Source organism: Oncorhynchus tshawytscha, linkage group LG01, assembly GCF_018296145.1.
Source record: "Oncorhynchus tshawytscha isolate Ot180627B linkage group LG01, Otsh_v2.0, whole genome shotgun sequence".
NCBI lineage: Eukaryota > Metazoa > Chordata > Actinopteri > Salmoniformes > Salmonidae > Oncorhynchus > Oncorhynchus tshawytscha.
The window spans coordinates 32,466,523-32,488,402 of NC_056429.1; the positions used below are offsets into that span (position 1 = coordinate 32,466,523).

The window sequence follows — 21,880 nt, forward strand, 5'->3', positions numbered from 1 at the left end:
CATTTCCAGTTATTGGGCCCTGAAGGCTTTAACACGGTGTTTTTAATGATAAAAAGAAACTTCAGATCCAATTAAAATTGAACTCCAAGTCATAACAAACCATCGTGTCAACGAAGGTGAATGAAGTCCATGACAGGATCAACTATACAGTACGTTTTACCTTGCAACTTCACAGCAGTACCTTGAGGCAGCTGAGGAAGGGGATGTTTTGGTGTAGAGAGATTCCATATACGAGTTCTTCCCCGTCTGCTCCCTTCCAAACCAAATATTTACTCAAAACACAAAATGTCAAAGATATAAATACCTGCATCATATCAATTCCCTTTCCTCGCGACTCCTGGATGGAATCTATCTACTGTACACTACCAGACAAATTGTCTGCACAACACATAATTTGGCTTCCAGTGGAACAGTGCTCACGCAGCGGAATGGGGTCATATGAATAAGAGGTTCCAGTAAAAATGGTGCTGTGTTCCCGAAAAAAAGATCATGACTGACGCAATGTACAATATCTCTGTGCCTGACTATGGGGATGTGCAGACTTTGTGTTAATCCTGACATGACAAAGTGTTGTTGGTACAGATGAGCATGAACTCATGATAAAAGCAGACACTGAGAAGACAGCTCTCCTCTCTGACAGCTGTCCAGTAGTACTAGGGCCTCTTGGCCATGGCCTCTTATGATATTTGACCATTTCTGTTATGAAATGTGACCATTTCTCACCTTACACATCTCAACCCAAACAGACCCAAAATAACTCCATACGCTCCGAACATGCAGGCATAATAAGACATCCATCTAACACATTCTCCCAAATAGACCAAACATAGCTCAATATTTCTTAGAAGCAGGCTCAATGTTTTGCAAAGGGCAAGTTTTTTCACACTAAACTTCCAGTCAAAACTTCGCACTATTGTGGTTGGTTTTGGTCGTTTCATTTGACACAGACAGTTTTTCCATCTTAAAAATTACCACTTAGACTGCCCGCCTAAGAATTTCATACACAGCAGAAAAAAAACTGTAATTAAATTAATTTTAATAAATTAATTTTAAAGGGAAAGTATACATTTTGGTAATGAAACAATATATATACTGTATATTGGAGTCATTAAAACTATTTTTTCAACCACTCCACAAATGTCTTGTTAACAAACTATAGTTTTGGCAAGTCGGTTAGGACATCTACTTTGTGCATGACAAGTAATTTTTCCAACATTTGTCTACAGACAGATTATTTCACTGTATCACAATTCAAGTGGGTCAGAAGTTTACATACACTAAGTTGACTGTGCCTTTAAACAGCTTGGAAAATTCCAGAAAATGTCATGGCTTTAGAAGCTTCTGATGGACTCAAATGATGTCAATTAGCCTATTGGAGGTGTACCTGTGGATGTATTTCAAGGCCTACCTTCAAACTCAGTGCCTCTTTGCTGGACATGACATTTTCATGGGAAAATCTAAAGAAATCAGCAAAGACCTCTGAAATTTGTTTTTAGACCTCCACAAGTCTGGTTCATCCTTGGTAGCAATTTCCAAACGCCTGAAGGTACCATGTTCATCTGTACAAACAATAGTACGCAAGAAAAACACCATGGGACCACACAGCCGTCATACCTCGTGCTCTTCCATGCCATCCCTAGGAGGGGTACGTCACTTGAGTGGGTTGAGTCACCGATGTGATCTTCCTGTCCGGGTTAGCTCCCCCCCTTGGGTTGTGCCGTGGGGGAGATCTTCGTGGGCTATACTCGGGCCTTGTCTCAGGATGGTAAGTTGGTGGTTGGGGATCTCTCTCTAGTGGTGTAGGGGCTGTGCTTTGGAAAAGTGGGTGGGGTTATATCCTGCCTGTTTGGCCCTGTCCGGGGGTATCGTCGGACGGGGCCAGTTTCTCCTGGCTCCTCCTGTCTCAGCCTCCAGTGCTTATGCTGCAATAGTTTGTGTCGGGGGGCTAGGGTCAGTCTGTTATATCTGGAGTATTTCTCCTTTCTTATCCAGTGTCCTGTGTGAATTTAAGTATGCGCCCTCTAATTCTCTCTCGGAGGACCTGAGCCCTAAGACCATGCCTCAGGACTACCTGGCCTGATGTCTCCTTGCTGTCCCCAGTCCACCTGGTCATGCTGCTGCTCCAGTTTCAACTGTTCTGCATGCGTCTATGGAACCCTCACCTGTTCACCGGACGGGCTACCTGTCCCAGACCTGCTGTTTTCAATCCTCTAGAGACAGCAGGAACGGCAGAGATACTCTGAATGATTGGCTATGAAAAGCCAACTGACATTTACTCCTGAGGTGCTGACCTGTGATGTGAGGTGCTGACTGCGATTATTATTATTTGACCCTGCTGGTTATCTATGAACATCTGAACATCTTGGAAATGTTCTGTTATAATCTTCACCCGGCCCAGCCAGAAGAGGACTGGCTACCCCTCATAGCCTGGTTCCTCTGTACAGCACTTCGTGACATCAGCTGATGTTAAGAAGAGCTTCATAAAATAAATTTGATTGATACCACTCAGGAACGAGATGTTTTTCTGTCTCCTAGAGAGGAACGTAATTTGGTGCGAAAAGTGCAAATCAACAGCAAAGGACCTTGTGAAGATGCTGGAGGAAAGGTACAAAAATATCTATATCCACAGTAAAACAAGTCCTATATCAACATAACCTGAAAGGCCGCTCAGCAAGGAAGAAACCACTGCTCCAAAACCGCCATAAAAAAGGCAGTCTACGGTTTGCAACTGCACATGGGGACAAAGGTGGTACTTTTTGGAGAAATGTCCTCTGGTCTGATGAAACAAAAATATACCTGTTTGGCCATAATGACCATCATTATGTATGGAGGAAAAAGGGGGACGCTTGCAAGCCGAAGAACAGCATCCCAACCGTGAAGCACGGGGGTGGCAGCATCATGTTGTGGGGGTGCTTTACTGCAGGAGGGACTTGTACACTTCACAAAATAGATGGCATCATGAGGATGGAAAATTATGTGGATATATTGAAGCAACATCTCCAGACATCAGTCCGGAAGTTAAAGCTTGGTCGCAAATGGGTCTTCCAAATGGACAATGACCCCAAGCATACTTTCAAAGTTGTGGCAAAATGGCGTAAGGACAACAAAGTCAAGGTATTGGAGTGGCCATCACAAAGCCCGGACCTCAATCCTATAGAACATTTGTGGGCAGAACTGAAAAAGCATGTGTGAGCAAGGAGGCCTACAAACCTGACTAGGTTACACCAGCTCTGTCAGGAGGAATGGGCCAAAACATATTGTGGGAAGCTTGTGGAAGGCTACCCGAAACGTTTGACCCAAGTTAAACCATTTAAAAGGCAATGCTACAAAATACTAATTGAATGTATGTAAACTTCTGACCCACTGGGAATGTGATGAAAGAAATAAAAGCTGAAATTAAATCAATCATTCTCTCTATTATTCTGACATTTCACATTCAGAAAATGAAGTGGTGATCCTAACTGACCTAAGACAGGGTATTCTTACTCGGATTAAATGTCAGAAATTGTGAAAAACGGATTTTAAATGTATATGTAAACTTCCGATTTCAACTGTATATACACTACTGTTAAAACGTTTGGGGTCACTTAGAAATGTCCTTGTTTTGAAAGAAAAAAATCACATTTTTTGTCCACTAAAATGATCAGAAATACAGTGTAGACATTGTTAATGTTGTAAATGACTATTGTAGCTGGCAGATTTTTAATGGAATATCTACATAGGCGTACAGACGCTCATTATCAGCAACCATCACTCCTGTGTTCCAATGGCACGTTGTGTTAGCTAATCCAAGTTTATCATTTTAAAAAGGGTAATTGATCATTAGAAAACCCTTTTGCAATTATGTTAGCACAGTCAAACTGTTGTTCTGATTAAAAAAGCAATACAACTGGCCTTTAGACTAGTTGAGTATCTGTAGCATCAGCATTTGTGGGTTCATTTACAGGCTCAAAATGGCCAGAAACAAATAACTTTCTTCTGAAACTCGTCAGTCTATTCTTGTTCTGAGAAATGAAGGCTATTCCATGTGAGAAATTGCCAAAAAAAACTGAAGATCTCATAACGCTGTGTACTACTCCCTTCACAGAACAGCGCAAACTGGTTGTAACCAGATTAGAAAGAGTGAGAGGACCCGGTGCACAACTGAGCAAGACAACAAGTACATTAGTGTCTAGTTTGAGAAACATTAAATAGTACCAGCAAAACACAATGTCAACAGTGAAGAGGTGAATCCAGGTTGCTGGCCTCCTAGGCAGAGTTGCAAAGAAAAAGCCACATCTCAGGATGGCCAATAAAAAGATTAAGATGGGCAAAAGAACAGACACTGGATAGATGAACTCTGCCTAGAAGGCCAGCATCCCAGAGGCACAGTGATTTGAGCTATCCGATTGGCCAGCGCTGTAAAACGCACTCAATTTACATTTTTGTCATTTAGCAGACGATCTTTTGCAGAGCCACTTACAATAGTGAGTTCAACCCTGGCACTGCAAGCACCATACGCTAACTAAGCCACACGGGAGATCAATTTAGCCACAGATCTCCCAGTCAAGTAGGCAGTTTGTCTTTCAGACTAATAAAATAGGCACATTTCGCTTACCCAGTAGGGCTTCTGAATCAAGTTCACCATCCACAAAGAGGAAGAAAAAATGTATAAAAAAAGGGCAAGTCTTATCGTTGACTTTTCTACTAAAATGTTTGGTGACCAACTAGGAATGCCTTGAGGATTGACGACCACTGATCTAAAGCATTTTAACTTGGTGTGGTGGTACGTTCATTTAAGACCAGTGGTGGAAAAAAAGTACCCAATTGTCAAACTTGAGTAAAAGATACTCAAGTCATTTTCTGTTAAGGTAAGTGAAAGTCACCCAGTCAAATTATACTTGAGTAAAGTCAAACTATTTGGTTTTCAATATACTGAAGTAAATGTAGTTTCTAAAATATATTTAAGTATTCAAAAGTAAAATAATGGTTTAAAATTCCTTATGTTAAGCAAACCAGACACCACAATTCTTGTTTTTTAAAAATGTACACAAAGCCAGGGTCACATTCCAACACTCAGACATAATTTACAAACAAAGCATTTGTGTTTAGTGAGTCCCCCAGAGCAGAGGCAGTAAGGATGACCAGGGATGTTCTCTGGATAAGTGTATGAAATGGACCATTTTACAATCCTGCTAAGCATTCAAAATGACACCCAAAAGTACTTGAATGTATGGAGTAAAAAGTACACACTTTTTTTTTTTTTTTAGAAATGTAGTTGTCAAAAATATAAATAGTAAGGTACAGATACCCCAAAAAACAACTTGAGTATTTTTACACCACTGTTTAAGACCAAGTGGTACTTGTTTATCTAAAGATAAGGGGCACCTATATTTGTCATGTTTCAAACATGTGCACTCCGATGGTTAAGTCATGGCCAGGGATCAGACAGTATTGACGGCGGCTCTGGAGCAATTAGGGTTAAGTGTCTTGCTCAAGAGCAGATTGACAGATTTACATAGTCAGTTCAGGGATTCAAACTAGCAACCTTTCAGTTACTGGCCCAATGGTCTAACCGCTAAGCTACCCAACAACTATTTAAAAAAAAACGACACCCTTGATCATGTAGGCCACAATGATGAAATGCATTTAACAATAAAACTACAGCATGTTCGAACATCTAAACATTTTATTATGAAAATAAGACAAGCCCATTTAAACATATCTTTCCAGGCATGCATTACAGCTGAAGGGTAGACCTGGGTGGGACAGTGAACACAGTTCTGTCCCACCACATGTGCTCATGTCTGGCGGGGGGGTTCACAGGATACAATTGTGGGGAGAGGGTCCATGGCCTTTCACATGAATAAGATGACTGACAAGTGCGTGTGTTTGTGGGGTCACTTTGCTTCCTGGACTTTTTTGGCACTCTGCTTCTCTTTTGCCTGGGGAGCAGAACACACAAATACATGATAGTTTAGCGCTAGTGAGCAGGTGTCTATGATAGGTTAATACTACCCTCTAGTGGGCATCAGCTGTATATCAAGAACTACACTCAAATTAGTTCAGAACAGGGGTTGGAATGGTAATTATTTACCGTTACAGTGTTCTGACCATGGCAGAAGAAAAAAAACATTCTGAACCGGTTCGAACCACAAAAAGGTTAATATTTTTCCTTTTGGCTCATTTTTATTTACCTGTGAAATCAACATTGTTTTTACATTTCGCTCATTAATAAAAATGCACTCCACCAATTAGCACAGAAGCTCGCTGTGAAACAGGTAAGATAGTCGTTTAGATGTTTGATTGGTGAGAAAAGCGCAGGCGTGAGATGCGACTGAAATTGCATGGGTGGGGAGAGAGTGAGGTGGACATTGAGGGGGCTTTTTTTTTAACCTTTATTTAACCAGGCAAGTCAGTTAAGAACAAATTCTTATTTTCAATGACGGCCTAGGAACAGTGGGTTAACTGCCTGATCTGTCGTTCTGCCCCTGAATTGTACCTTGTCAGCTCGGGGGTTTGAACTCGCAACCTTCCGGTTACTAGTCCAACGCTCTAACCACTAGGCTACCCTGCCGCCCCATGAAGCACTGATCATCATGGAGTGAATGGGAAAGTGTTTAGACTACTACAAACAATATAACTTCTCCAAATCACATACTAGACATGAGCAATATTTTTGGAACTAAAAAGGTGACATTACCAGTTCTCAAGACTGGAGTGGTGTCATGAAAATAACCTCTCCCTCAATGTCAACAAAACAAAGGAGCCGATTGTTGACTACAGGATATAGAGGGATCCCAGAGGCCCACACACAGGAGATGTGTACACCAAGGAACTTGAAGCTTTTGACCAACACAGAGGGCCTGAAATGGTCCCACCACAACAACACTGTGGTAAAGGTAGAGCAACAGCGCCTCTTCAACCTCAGGCAGCTGAAGAAATTAGATATGGTCCCTAATACCCGGTGTTAAAGGAAGCCCAAGAAGATCATTAATCCAATCCAATGTCTGATCACTCTGCTAGCAGATAGAAGGTAAAGGTGCATCAGAGCCAGGAGCAAGACACTGAGAAATAGCTATCAGACTGTTGAACAGCCATCACTAACCAGCTAACTGCCCAGTACTCTGCCCTACACCTTTTGTATTTATTAGGGATCACCATTAGCTGTCGCCAAGGCAGCAGCTACTCCTCCTTGGATCCAAACACATTAAGGCACTTACATTACATATAAAACCACATAACATTATTAGACATCTACACTACAATACACCAATATACATGTGTAGAGTGTGTGCAAGCGTCTGTGTGCGTGTATTTCTCTTCACAGTCCCTGCTGTTCCATGAGGTGTATTTATTAGTCGGATTCTACGACTTGCATCAGTTACCTGATCATGGACTACAGCTCAGCGTTCAACACCATAGTGCCCTCAAAGCTCTCCACTAAGCTAAGGACTCTGGAACTAAATACCTCCCTCTCCAACTGGATTCAGGACTTCCTGATGGGCCACCTCAAGGTGGTGAGGGTAGGTAACAACACATCTGCCATGCTGATCCTCAACACGGGGGCCCCTCAAGGGTGCGTGCTCAGTCCCCTCCTGTACACCCATAACTGCACGGCCAGGCACGCCTCAAACACCATCATTAATTTTGACGACAACAGCTGTAGGCCTGATCAAGTAAAATGATGAGACAGCTTATAGGGGAGGTCAGAGACCTGGCAGTGTGGTGCCAGGATAACAACCTTTCCCTCAATGTGATCAAGACAAAGGAGATGATTGTGGACTACAGGAAAAGGAGGACCAAGCACAGCCCCATTCTCATCGACAGAGCTGTACTGAGCAGGTTGAGAGCTTCAAGTTTCTTTGTGTCCACATCAAACTATCATGGTCCAAACAAAGACAGATGTGAAGAGGGCACAACAAAGCCTACTCCCCAGATCCTCAAAAAGACCTACAGCTGCACCAGAGCGCAACTGGTTGCATCACTGCCGGGTATGTCAGAGGAAGGCCCTAAAAATTGTCAGACTCCAGCCACCCCATAGACTGTACTCTCGGCTACTGCACGGCAAGTGGTACCAGAGCTCCAAGTCTAGGTCCAAAAGGCTTCTTAACAGCTGTGTGTGCACACTACCCAGACTATCTGCATTGTCGTCGTCCCCCACCCACTCTTTTACGCTGCTGCTAATCTGGTTATTATCTATGCATAGTTACTTTAATAACTCAACCTAGCCTCCCAGGTGGCGCAGTGGGCTAGGGCTCTGCATCGCTAGCTGTGCCACCAGAGACTCTGGGTTCGCACTCTGTCGCAGCCGGCCTCGACTGGGAGGTCCGTGGGGCGACGCACAATTGGCCTAGCGTCGTCCGGGTTAGGGAGGGTTTGGCCAGTAGGGATATCCTTGTCTCATCGCACACCAGTGACTCCTGTGGCGGGCCGGGCGCAGTGCACGCTAACCAAGGTCGCCAGGTGCACAGTGTGTCCTCTGACACATTGGTGCGGCTGGCTTCCGGGTTGGATGCGCGCTGTGTTAAGAAGCAGTGCGGCTTGGTTGGGTTGTGTTTCGGAGGACGCATGACCTTTGTCTCTCCCGATGCCCGTACGGGAGTTGTAGCGATGAGACAAGATAGTAACTACTAATAATTGGATACTACGAAATTGGGGAGAAAAGGGGGGTAAAATTCAACAACAAAAAAATAACTCAACCTACATATTACCTCAATTACCACGACTAACCTGTGCCCACGCACATTGACTCTGTACCGGTACCCCATGTATATAGCCTCGATACTGTTATTTTACTGCTACTCTTTAATAATGTTATTTTTATTACTTAACACTTATTTTTCTTAAAACTGCATTGATGGTCAAGGGGTTGAAAGTAAGCATTTCACTGTAAGGATTACTATTGCAACAACACATCATCAGTATGGTAAAACTAACCTGTCTCACGACGGTCTAATCCCAATCCAACGCTTGGCGAATTGTACACCGACACCTGTTGTATTCGGCGCAAGTTACAAATAAAATGTGATTTGATGTGGAATAGAGTTCCATGTAGTCATGGCTCTATGTTGTACTGTGTGCCTCCCATAGTCTGTTCTTTACTTGGGGATTGTAAAGAAACCTCTGGTGGCATGTCTTCTTGGGTATGCATGGGTGTCCGAGCTGTGTGCTAGTTGTTTAAAACAGACACATTGGTGCATTCAGCATGTAATCACTTCTTACAAAAAAAGTGATGAAATCAACATCTCCAATTTGAGCCATGAGAGATTTACATGCAAATTATTAATGTTAGCTCTCCATGTACATTTAAAGGCAAGCTGTGCTGCCCTGTTCTGAGCCAATTGTAATTTTCAAAAGGTCCCTCTGTGGCACCTGACCACACGATTGAACAGTAATCCTGGTGAGAAAACTAGGACCTGTTGGACCAGTCTTGTTGATACTGTTGTTAAGAAGCTTTATTATGGACAGAGTTCTACCCATCCTAGCTACTGTTGTATCAACCTGTGGTGGTCAGTGCCGTTTAAGACGAGGGCAGACTATTTTCTCTCTTTCTTCACAAGCATAGCCTTATATCTATTACAGCGTACTGGATAACAGCCATTCATATTCCATACACCCAGTTCAATGCAACAGCGAAATGATAATCAAATTTCCCCTATGCCCATCATGAGGTTCCTACAACCTAGCCTATGAAAGTTTACAATGTAAAGTTTACACTCAGGTCGAGAGACTAATTTGAAGTGACAGACAGTGAGATTCAATACCACCTTGCCTGCATCTAGCTGATATAGGGTGTAATCGTCAGTCCAACAGTTGCAAACAAATTCAGGTATGTTGATCCCCATTTTGTTCCTTTTAAGAAACATTTTCAGAAAATCGTCCAAAAGAATACACCCCTGATCACACTTAAAAACAGAGTTCACTCTCATAACAGCCACGTTATATTCCTTTTCTTCCCTTGTGGACTTTAGTGCACAACAAATCAGCTGTGTGACCAGGCAACAAAGAATTCCAAGACAAACCTCTACAAACAGCCTATATCGTTGTCACCATATTAGCTAAACTAACTTCATAGTCAGCATAGCTAATAGAACATGTTAGTCAACCCGCTACAATCATGGAGTAACATTAGTGTACAGTCGGTAATTAGTTATACCGGTAGGCCCCGGTGGCAATAAATTAGTAATACCAAAAGCTTACCTTGACTTGGAAGAGTTCCAGTGTTGTGTTAGATAGCTAACATAGCTAGTTTAGCCTACTCAATCAGGGGGATGCCATCTACATTTGCTAGGTAAGTGAAACAAAACAAATTAGAAATATCAATTTCTCTTGCTTCTCCTTCATTTTGGAAGAATCACATTTTTTTCAAAACTGTTAAACTATTGTCTGTCTCCAAGTCAACTAAACACCACATTGTATACAGTGCAGTGCTAGCTAGCTGTAGCTCATGCTTTCAGTACTAATGTAAATTCTCGGATCCTTTGATTTGGCGGACAAACATGTCAGTTCATGCTGTAGAGCTCTAATAGGCTGGAGAACTTCCGGAGGATGTCCTCCAGCCTGTCATAATTACTGTGTAAGTCTATGAAGGCGGTGAGAACCGTGAGCTTCCTAGGTTTTGTATTGAAGTCAATGTACCCAGGGGAGGACGGAAGCTAGGTGTCCTCCGGCTACACCATGGTGCTACCCTACAGAGTACTGTTGAGGCTACTGAAGACCTTTGCAAAATAGTGTTTTAAATAATTTGGTGACGTGATTATATTTAGAATCGTTTTATCTAAAAAAAGGACAACTTTGAATGTTTTAGAAATTAACTTTTGAAATTTACTGAGGATGGTCCTCCCCTTCCTCAGAGGAGTCTCCATAATAACATTATTAACATGGTTTTGACCATGACAGTTTACAATCCAGGGTTACTCCAAGCAGTTTAGTCACCTCTACTTGCTCAATTTCCATATTATTAATTACAAAATTTAGTTGAAATATTTAGGACTAACTTATTCCTTGCCACCCATTCTGAAACTAACTGCAGCTTCTTGTTAAGTGTGGCAGTCATTTCAGCCACTGTAGTAGCTGGCATGTATAGTGCCGAGTCAACCGCATACATAGACACTCTGGCTTTACTCAAAGACATGTCATTAGTAATGTTTGAAAAAAATAAAGGGCCTAGACAGCTGCTATGGGGAATTCCTGATTCTACCTGGATTATGTTAGAGGCTTTCATTAAAAAAAACACACCGTTCTGGTAGACCGGTAACTCTTTATCCACAATATAGCAGGGGGTGTAAATTCATAAAGCAGCAGACTTTGGTTGATAATGTCAAAAGATGCACTGAATCATAGCAAAACTCTCCCCACAATATTTTTAGCATCAATCTCTCTCAGCCAGTCAGTCATTTGTGTAAGTGCCCTGCTTGTTGTTCCCTATAAGCGTGTGAAAGTCTGTTTAAAGTAAACTAGCATTGTATCTGGTCAAACAATTATTTCACACATTTTTACTAAGGGTTGGTATCAGGCTGATTGGTCAGCTATTTAAGCCAGTTAAGGGGGCTTTACTATTCTTGGGTAGCAGAATGACTTTTGCTTCCCTCCAGGCCTGAGGGCACACACTTTCTAGTAGGCTTAGATTGAAGATATGGCAAATAGGAGTGGCAATATCATCTGCTATTATCCTCAGTAATTCTCCATCCATGTTGTCAGACAACGATGGCTTGTATTTGTTGAGACAACTTATTTTTCACCGCTTTCACAACCACTTCACAGAATTCAAAATTACAATGCTTGTCTTTCATAATTTGATCAGTTATACTTGGATGTGTAGTGTCAGTGTTTGTGAGACATTGAACACTGGTCACTTCACATACTGTTGTTTACTTACTGTGCATGTATGTACAGTGGGGCAAAAAAGTATTTAGTCAGCCACCAATTGTGCAAGTTCTTCCACTTAAAAAGATGAGGCCTGTAATTGTCATCATAGGTACACTTCAACTATGACAGACAAAATGAGAGAAAAAATATCCAGAAAAATCACATTGTGAGATTTTTAATGAATTTATTTGCAAATTACGGTGGAAAATAAGTATTTGGTCACCTACAAAAAAGCAAGATTTCTGGCTCTCACAGACCTGTAACTTCTCCTTTAAGAGGCTCCTCTGTCCTCCACTCGTTACCTGTATTAATGGCACCTGTTTGAACTTGTTATCAGTATTAAAAAAAGACACCTGTCCACAATCTCAAACAGTCACACTCCAAACTTCACTATGGCCAAGACCAAAGAGCTGTCAAAGGACACCAGAAACAAAATTGTAGACCTGCACCAGGCTGAGAAGACTGAATCTGCAATAGGTAAGCAGCTTGGTTTGAAGAAATCAACAATCAAAATGATCACAAGAACAGTGAGCAAAAATCCCAGAACCACACGGGGGGACCTAGTGAATGACACGCAGAGAGCCAGGACCAAAGTAACTAAGCCTACCATCAGTAACACACTACGCCGCCAGGGACTCAAATCCTGCAGTGCCAGACGTGTCCCCCTGCTTAAGCCAGTACATGTCCAGGCCCGTCTGAAGTTTGCTAGAGAGCATTTGGATGATCCAGAAGAAGATTGGGAGAATGTCATATGGTCAGATGAAACCAAAATATAACTTTTTGGTAAAAACTCAACTCATCGTGTTTGGAGGACAAAGAATGCTGAGTTGCATCCAAAGAACACCATACCTACTGTGAAGCATGGGGGTAGAAACATCATGCTTTGGGGCTGTTTTTCTGCAAAGGGACCAGGACGACTGATCCGTGTAAAGGAAAGAATGAATAGGGCCATGTATCGTGAGATTTTGAGTGAAAACCTCCTTCCATCAGCAAGGGCATTGAAGCTGAAACGTGGCTGGGTCTTTCATCATGACAATGATCCCAAACACACCGCCCGGGCAACGAAGGAGTGGCTTTTTAAGAAGCAAAAAAAAGTGTTCTTGTTCGGTTTTGTTCCCCTGGTACAGAACTCAAAATTGTGCATTTAACACAACGGTTTGTAGAGTACCTTCAAATATCATAACATAAAATAATATTATACACCAAATTCACGTTCCTTTCCTGAGCTGTTCCTCACCTTTTCCACCAATGGTATCAACTGCTGGTATTCAGCCAGTGTCTTCAGCAGTTCCATGATGAAGGGTAGGTAGTTGTGCTTTCGTCGGATGTTTTCGATCTACAACAAAAAATATGTATACACACACACACACAATGTTCAAGAAAAACATCAAGCGTTAAAATATAGTATTTAAATGACTGCAGATATTCTAAAATGCCAATATCATATTATCTGACGGCTATAGACCCACGGTCAGCGAACACACCTTGTATCGTTGGAGCTTCTGATTCTCCTCATCGATCAGCAGCTGATACTTTGCGATTTCTGATTGGAGGGAGCTGAGGAGGGTGCTGCTCTGGTCTGTGTCCATTGGCTCTTCCTGGAGAAAGGGTGAGCCAGAATTTCCAGTCGGTCAAATGTCAAACCAGATTTTAGTTTGCCGGACAAATGCGAGATTTACCAGCCATATCAAATAGAAACACATCTGAATACCACCACGTGTAGGGTAATGTGTTTTGAGGAGTGTCCACTGCAACCACATGGAAGAGACTGTAGTTATTATGCAAGGAAGAATGTTAGCCAACGAAGTGAATGGTAGCTAGAACAATGCACGTCTCCCTCTGTCCATCAGGCTTGTAAAAATCCTCAGTGCCTGTATAAATGTATATTTCCACTTGTATGTGCCTTCATCCTTCATACAGTTGCTAGTTAACCAGCTAGCTTGATTTGCACTGTTTTGGGCATTTTTAAGCTACCTGCTCAACCAGGCTTTAGACTAGAGGAAGAGAAGGAAGCAATATCACTTCATCTAAATACTCCTCCTTGGTGGACATTTCTGTAGATTGTCTTTTAGGGAGATTAATCTAGCAAAATGTCAAAATACCTGAACATGTGTCCCCTGTTTGCATACAGTCATGTCTGTCACAGACTCACTTGTGCCGGGAAATATTGCGGGCACTACCATGATACAGTGTTGCAAGTTTGTCAGTGAGAGCGCAAATTCAAGACAAGACAGGCAGAGAAGACAGGCAAGATAGACAAATGACACAAATGAAATACAACCTCCCCGTGCATAGCTAATTTGATTTATAGAGGATATTTATCTCATCCAAATTATTATGTCGGTTTTTATGTATTTATATCAGCAAAAAGCAGGCAATAACCGGCTAACGGAAATTCTGGGATGACACTAACATTACTTAACACAGATAGGATAGATGTTTCTTTCATCGTAAGCTGACATTTTAAAGGACTTGATCAATGGCATTGACATGGGTGGAAGTCTATTCATGGCCTTGGTGGCAGGTAATTGTATCGTCCAGGCCTGAGGGCTGCACCATGAATAACTGCAACACCACTTACCTCTGTTAGCTGGATCTGCAGTTCGGCTATCTTCCTCTCGTAAATCATCTTCCTGTCGGACACAATGGCCATCAGGTTGAAGCGGATCTCTCCCTCACTGTACCTGATACCAGGGACGGAAGATGCAGTTGTTTTAGATTTTATTTTCTGATAATTGAGTCGGTTAGAAGTTGCGTAGCACAATGAGCAACACAAACAGCAACCATATATGACACTTATTTACCATGGTATATTTACTTGTAAAAAATATATTTACTTCTGTATTCTTTTCTCAATCACTGGCCGAACGGCGTTGATCCAATCGTCCTGGTTGCACACACCTGAAACACAAAACAAGCATAAAGTGTAGATCATGGATCAATCATCAACTAGATTTAGCCACGGGACAATTTCTCTTGAGCAGATGGTCAGGGGGCCAGAACCTAATGACAAATCATTTATAGACTGCAAATTGACCAAGAAGCTCAAACAGATTTCATATTTGACTAAAACAATTTCAAACCTTGCTTAAATTTGTATACGATGTTGGGGCGGCAGGTAGCCTAGTGGTTAGAGTGTTGGGCCAGTAACCGAAAGGTTGCTTGATCAAATCCCTGAGTTGACATGGTAAAAATCTGTCGCTCTGCCCCTGAACAAGGCAGTTAACCCACTGTTCCTAGGCCATCATTGTAAATAAGAATGTGTTCTTAACGGACTTGCCTAGTTAAATAAAATGCATATTATGTGTAGGAAAACTTTGGAACAGATTCCAAAATTAAAATAATTTGGAGCTGATTTGCTTGTGTTTTTAAAGTATTTTATGTCCAACAATAAAATAAAAACACGCCAGTTGGGGAACCTTTGTGTAGATAATCATCAAGGGTGTTTCTAAAGAATGTGTCAGGTTCAAGACGAGATTAACTGCACTACTGGCCAGTCACAATTCACTAGAATTTTTTTAAATAAAACACTTAAAAGCTAAAAGTATATAAAACCTAAAAGAATCTGAAACAGCATCTTATTTCAAATTCACAAAGCTAACCAAAACTGCTACTATGAAACACTACAAACATTATATGTAGTACAAAACAGCAACTTTATATCTCTATAAAGCTAAATATATGACCAGTATGTGCGTACCGAGGTCGATGGGTCCTTCACGTAGGCCGTCCAGCTCATAGAGCCTGCCGTTGACAGGGACGTAGCTCACAAAGTGGAACGCATCCTCATCCTTTGCAGAAGACTTGGCGTCAAACTCAAACATCTGCTGTCTGAACACAATAAAGACGACAGTTTTAGCTTTCATTAGCAGAGAAACTAACATGGTATTAAAACCAAAGCCTTTATTCTCTTCATTTTCAGTTCTGTGGGTAATGCCTTATGAAAAACATTCAATCAAAAATGGCAGTTTGTCTACTTAGAGCCAAGCCTTCGATTTATCTAGTGACGTTAGCAGTGATAAACTATCCTGCTGAAATGAAAAGTCAACTCACCTGGCAAAGCTGTTGTGAACTTGTCGAATAACTTCAGAGTTGCTGAGAGCCAGACCTTTCATCTTTATAGGAGAGAGAATATCATCAATGTGTGAGTTTTGTTGTCTCCTGACTTCAGGGTCTGTTTAATGTCTGCACGATTCATCAATAACGAAGGTGGCTGGGATTTTACTGTGGATGGTTGTCCTCAGTTTCTCACTCAAAAAAAAATACATATAAAGCCACACACATTTCCCGAGCGACACCCCCTTCCCTTACAACTGTTGCATTTTCAAATCCAAACACCACGAGTTCAGACCCCAGAGGGAAGAACTTTTGAGAGAACCAAATCACAAGTCTCAATGTCTGGGCAAATATTATACCAACAAATTGCCTCCTGTCCAGACCAGTATGTCACAGCTCTTCTTCGCTGTGTACCACATGGGTCATGTCAACCAGGCTAGGTGTTATGCACATCTCAAGGACAAAAAAGACTGAATTTTTTTTTAGAGGCTTGCAAAAACTAAACGCTGCCCCAATAATCAGTATCAACTTACAGCTGCATCAAAGCTGAGTGAAAACTCTCTGAACTCTGTGAGTGTCTCTCCCAACAGCATGTCAGAGTGGGTACAGTTCAGCAGCACGCTCACAATGGCCTGGGTAGCACATGCATTGTTTATCACCTGAAAAAGCACACATAGCAGGTTGACAGCAGGTTATTTATGTTTGTCATGAGTCTTTCCCTAGAGGAAGAACTGAGCAGTTTCCACTGAATGGGCCAGCTGCAAAGACAATATTGGCTAGGTTGTAAAAATTCAAAACAAAAATGTGCTTTTTGGTATTAAACTTAAGGTTTGGCATTAGGCTTAGCAGTGTGGTTAAGGTTAGGTTTAAAAATCGTTCTTTATAACTTTGCAGCTGTGCCAGCTAGTGACCACTTTCCAGAGCTGCCTCCAGTACATGAGTCATCTCAATAAATGCCAACCTGCACACACACAGGAGAGACAGGAGAGACATCAAATGAGATCCTGTAATTTTACATTTTAGTCATTAAGCAGACGTTCTTATCCAGAGCAGACTTAGTCAACACATTGAACTTGAAGTTTAAAAAAAACAACCACATCACAATAATAATGCACAGGTAGACTCTTCGAAATAGCCGCTATCAGCAGAATCTGTGCCAGAAAGAAAAACAAGAGACTTCTGAGAGCAATTTGGATATGTTCTAACTCTGCAAAACATACAATGAATACAGATGTAAAACCAAACCATGTACCTGCTTGGCAAAGAAGATGTTGTCAAGCCTTGAATCCTGAACGATAGATCCTCCCGGCTCCTCACCTGGTTGCCACTTGAACAGGAAGATCAACCCATGAACTGGTCTTGAAGGAAGAAAGAGAAACCTAGTACCACTGCAATACTATGAACTTGTAAAAGTAAAGAGTTTAGAAGTAAAGACATTAGGGCATGGGCCATGGCTTACTTGAGGTTTTCAAAATTCTCTGGTTCCATACTCCATATTTCTTCCACCTGAGCTCCTTTACAACCTGGGTTAGTAGAAAGGAGAAAGCTGGGTTAACTACTACATCATTACATAAACCAGGGAAGGGCAAACTCGCCCCTCTTTTGGGATGGGCAAAATGGCCCCTCTTTTGTAGGTCCAAGAACCCCAAAATGTTTTATCAGTCAGTCTCAACTTACTGTTGAGGTTTATTATAACAGAATACACAAGGTGCAATTTTGAAATTTGGTTGTGCATCAGCAGTCACTAAAGTCAGCAAATGTTTTTTTAGATTGTCTAGCGGCCAGCTAATTTACCAGTCTAAACTTGTAGTAAGCAAGGTTGAATGAATTACCGAACAGGGTGGGGCCCATTGATCATCAGTTGTCATTAAAAACTGGAAACATTTGCCTCCGCCCTATAGCAAAATGAGTAAAATTGCATTAAATTAGTTATAAAATTGCAAAATCTTCTCCGCCCAATGGCAAAATGTGTAGAATTGCAGGAAATTAACTTTAAAAATGAAATGCATCTTAGCTGTCATGGGGGGATATGGATATGCGGCCTCTCATGACGAGTTCCGTTTTTTGTGCCCCCACCTCCATCAAAGTTGCCCATCTATGACATAATTTAAACCATTAGTTAGTGGACAGGACTATCCATCTAACGTTAGTTTGCCATTTGAATTTGCAGAGAACTGCACCAACAAGCTGTTTATCCATCGAGTTGATCATATCGAGTACAATATTCAATCGAAAGGCATGCAGTGAAATTGATTTGTCAGTTTCTAAAGGGATGTCAGCTAGCTAGCTAAACTAGTAACCGCCGACACATACACACCTAAGTGTCGTGGTAGCATGCTAATTCTCTCATAATTATCCCGTAATGGAATCAACGACGCCACATGTTCGCGGTTTCAGATAACAAGTTGAATCTGGTTCGCAAATAGAATCATGAAATTTGCTGGACTGCAAACTAACACCGATCATTTATGTGCATAGCCAATGGTGCACAGACTTGACTAGAACTTGTTGGCAATCGAGTAATAGTAGACTAGCTAGTTGACATACAGCACACTCACCAAAACCTTTGATCAATTCTGTGAAAACACCAGGATCACTTTCCATAAGACACCATTCTCCTGCGCTTCCAGACATTACTATGTTATGATTTCAAAAAAGACTGTAGGGCATGTGATTTTACTGCAATCTAATATTCGTAGTGATTAGTTAGCTTAGCTAGCTACCTAGCTAACAAAATGAATCAATATGTCACGTAAATCGAAGATTTATAAGATCTGGATACCGCATCAAAGATGTCCGCCCGTTGTTTGCAGGAAAATCTACTCACGTCCGCATACGCCGATTCATGGACCGCCTATATCCGGGTTGTATCCGGTTTATACGAACTAACAGCACATGGAACCGCATGATCAGAGATGATGTCATCACTTCATACAGAAACAAGGCAGACATTGGATGAATATAAAATGTTAATATCTTCGAACGTGAGTGATGAAAAAATGATCGGCCTCAGCGACAATTATTTAAATAATTCAATGCATGTTTTGTAAGGGTGTGGACAAAACAAGAATCGTAATGATATGGGACATTTTCTGGATGTAATTATGATCTGAGTTTTTTTTGCTGGAGTCACCTCTTCACTGTTGTCGTTGAGACTGGTGTTTTGCAGGTACTATTTAATAAACCTGCCAGTTGAAGACTTGTGAGGTGTCTATTTCTCAAACTAGAAACTCTAATGTACTTGTCCCTTTGCTCATTTGTAAACCGGGGCCTCCCACTCCTTTCTATTCTGGTTAGAGCCAGTTTTCTCTGTGAAGGGAGTAGTACACAGCGTTGTATGAGATCTTCAGTTTCTTGGCATTTTCTCACATGGAATAGCCTTCAATTCTCAGAACAAGAATAGACTGACGAGTTTCAGAAGAAAGTTATTTGTTTCTGGCCATTTTGAGCCTGTAATCGAACCCACAAATGCTCCAGATACTCAACTAGTCTAAAGAAGGCCAGTTTTATTGCTTCTTTAAACAGCACAACAGTTTGACTGTGCTAACATAATTGCAAAAGGGTTTTCTAATGATCAATTACCCTTTTAAAATGATAAACTTGGATTAGCTAACACAATGTGCCATTGGAACACAAGAGTGATGATAATGGGACTTTGTACGCCTATGGAGATATTCTATTAAAAATCAGCCGTTTCAAGCTACAATTGTCATTTACAACATTAACAATGTCTGCACTGTATTTCTGATTATTTTGATGTTATTTTAATGGATAAAAATGTGCTTTTCTTTCAAAAACAAGGACATTTCTAAGTGACCCCAAACTGTAACACTAGTGTAGCACAGCCACAAAGTCATAAGGCCTGCCTACTTGACCAATCAGATTTGGGAGTGTGATGACACGTATGCCAGTTTACGGTTCTCAGGCAACGACCAATCAGAGTAGGTGTTGAGATGACGCGTAAAGTTGAAGTCGGAAGTTTACATACACCTTAGCCAAATACATTAAAACTCAGTTTTCACAATTCCTGACAATTAATCCTAGTAATCCTAGTAATTCAGGTCAGTTAGGATCACCACTTTATTTTAAGAACGTGAAATGTCAGAATAATAGTAGAGAGAATGATTAATTTCAGCTTTTATTTCTTTCATCACATTCCCAGTGGTCAGAAGTTTACATACACTCAATTAGTATTTGGTAGCATTGCCTTTAAATTGTTTGGGATGGTGTATCCCCCTTTTTTCCTCCAAACATAAAAATGTTCATTATGGCCAAACAGTTCTATTTTTGTTTCATCAGACCAGAGGACATTTCTCTAAAAGTACGATCTTTGTCCCCATGTGCAGTTGCAAACCGTAATCTTTTTTTTATGGCAGTTTTGGAGCAGTGGCTTTTTCCTTGCTGAGCGGCCTATCAGGTTATGTCTATATAGGACTCATTTTACTGTGGATATAGATACTTTTGTACCGGTTTCCTCCAGCATCTTCACAACGTCCTTTGCTGTTGTTCTGGGATTGATTTGCACTTTTCGCACCAAAGTGCGTTCATCTCTAGGAGACAGAACGCATCTCCTTCCTGAGCTGCAAGATGGCTGCGTGGTCCCTTGGTGTTTATACTGGCGTACTATTGTTTGTACAGATGAACGTGGAACCTTCAGTTGTTTGGAAATTGCTCCCAATGATGAACCAGACTTGTGGAGGTCTACTGATTTCTTTGCTGATTTCTTTTGATTTTCCCATGATGTCAAGCAAAGTGGCACTGAGTTTGAAGGTTGGCCTTGAAATACATGCATAGGTACACCTCAAATTGACTCAAATTATGTCAATTAGCCAATTAGAAGTTTCTAAACCCATGACATAATTTTCTGGAATTGTCCAAGCTGTTTAAAGTCTACTTAGTGTATGTTAACTTCTGACCCACTGGAATTGTTATACAGTGAATTATAAGTGAAATAATCTGTCTGTAAACAATTGTTGGAAAAATGACTTGTGTCATGCACAAAGTAGATGTCCTAACTGACTTGCCAAAACTCTAGTTGTTAACAAGAAATTTGTGGAGTGGTTGAAAAATCAGTTTTAATGGCTCCAACCTAAGTGCATGTAAACTTCCAACTTCAACTGTATGCCATCTTGCGGTTCATGGGAAATTACCAATCAGATGAGGGAGTGTGATGATGTGTATGCCAACCAGCTTACAGGGGCATACAAGAGACATGCATTTCTTTCAAGAAATCTGTGAACTCAGAATAAAACGAGGTCAAATCATGAAGTCAGTGGTCGGAAAGTTGAAGCTCTAGAAAATTGGCAGTTTCCGACATGGAATTCTGAGTTGGATGACTTTTCAAAAATATTTTTCACAGTCGGAGCTAGTTCGCAGTTGTCTAGAACGCACTGAAGTCAGAGATTTCCGAGTTCCCAGTTGTTTTAAATGCAGCATTATTAGCTATAATAAAACCAAACATTCTAAATGTGATAATCGGATGTCTTATTCAAACTCGTCTTGCAGGCTTATCATGATGTTTGCCATTACTTGTCAAAATAGGTTTACTCCAACAGCTGCATTGTTTTAAAATGGCATGTAGACAAACAAATTGACACATCTTGATTTCAGATTTTTATTTTCAAAATCCAAAAGTAAAATGTACATAGTTTCACAGAAATGTTCACAGAAATTTTAAGTTTGGAAATTGGCACATTTCTGGCAGCTTTTTAGATGAAAACTTCAACCCTGTTACTTTATTTAGCACTTACTATAGTCATTTATTTATTTAACATATTGAGTTTATTAAGTTGAACTCTTTATGACAGAATGTTAAAATTAGGCCTGTAGTGGGCAGTGTAGCCCAGCTTGAAAGACCATTTATCAACCAGAGCCTGTGGAAGAGGTAAGGACCCGTTACATAGACATACACAACAATAAGACTATTCATTCTGAATTATTAACGGAACTGACTAACATCCTCTGTACTGTCACT

General features: G+C 41.1%; 1 protein-coding gene across 3 annotated transcripts; it reads right to left on the minus strand.

The window, feature by feature from the left end:
• Positions 1–5,650: 5,650 nt before the first annotated feature.
• Positions 5,651–18,739, minus strand: LOC112249594 (ubiquitin carboxyl-terminal hydrolase isozyme L5). 3 transcript variants are annotated; one of them, XM_024419403.2, is made up of 13 exons: positions 18,465–18,739; positions 17,922–18,001; positions 17,739–17,801; positions 17,366–17,429; positions 17,159–17,264; positions 16,440–16,565; positions 15,904–15,965; positions 15,551–15,681; positions 14,688–14,751; positions 14,432–14,534; positions 13,335–13,448; positions 13,088–13,186; positions 5,651–5,924 (listed from the first exon to the last, which is right to left on the minus strand). In XM_024419403.2, exons 3-13 carry the CDS (start codon positions 17,755–17,757, stop codon positions 5,880–5,882), a joined length of 933 nt encoding a protein of 310 aa, XP_024275171.1. In that variant the 5' UTR covers positions 17,758–17,801; positions 17,922–18,001; positions 18,465–18,739; the 3' UTR covers positions 5,651–5,879. The 3 variants fall into 3 exon arrangements, with proteins under 3 accessions (XP_024275171.1, XP_024275166.1, XP_024275160.1); XM_024419398.2 differs by having other exon boundaries at positions 17,739–18,001; XM_024419392.2 differs by lacking the exons at positions 17,739–17,801; positions 17,922–18,001.
• Positions 18,740–21,880: the final 3,141 nt, after the last annotated feature.

What these genes read in the sequence shown, in the direction of transcription:
- LOC112249594 (XM_024419392.2), bottom strand. Translation starts at nt 18,540, where the DNA reads ATGTCTGGAAGCGCAGGAGAATGGTGTCTTATGGAAAGTGATCCTGGT. An exon ending in GTTCACAACAGCTTTGCCAG is followed by an intron (nt 15,682 to 15,903) that starts GTGAGTTGACTT and finishes TATTGTGTTCAG; the next exon opens with ACAGCAGATGTTTGAGTTTG. An exon ending in AGAAGCTCCAACGATACAAG is followed by an intron (nt 13,187 to 13,334) that starts GTGTGTTCGCTG and finishes TTTTTGTTGTAG; the next exon opens with ATCGAAAACATCCGACGAAA.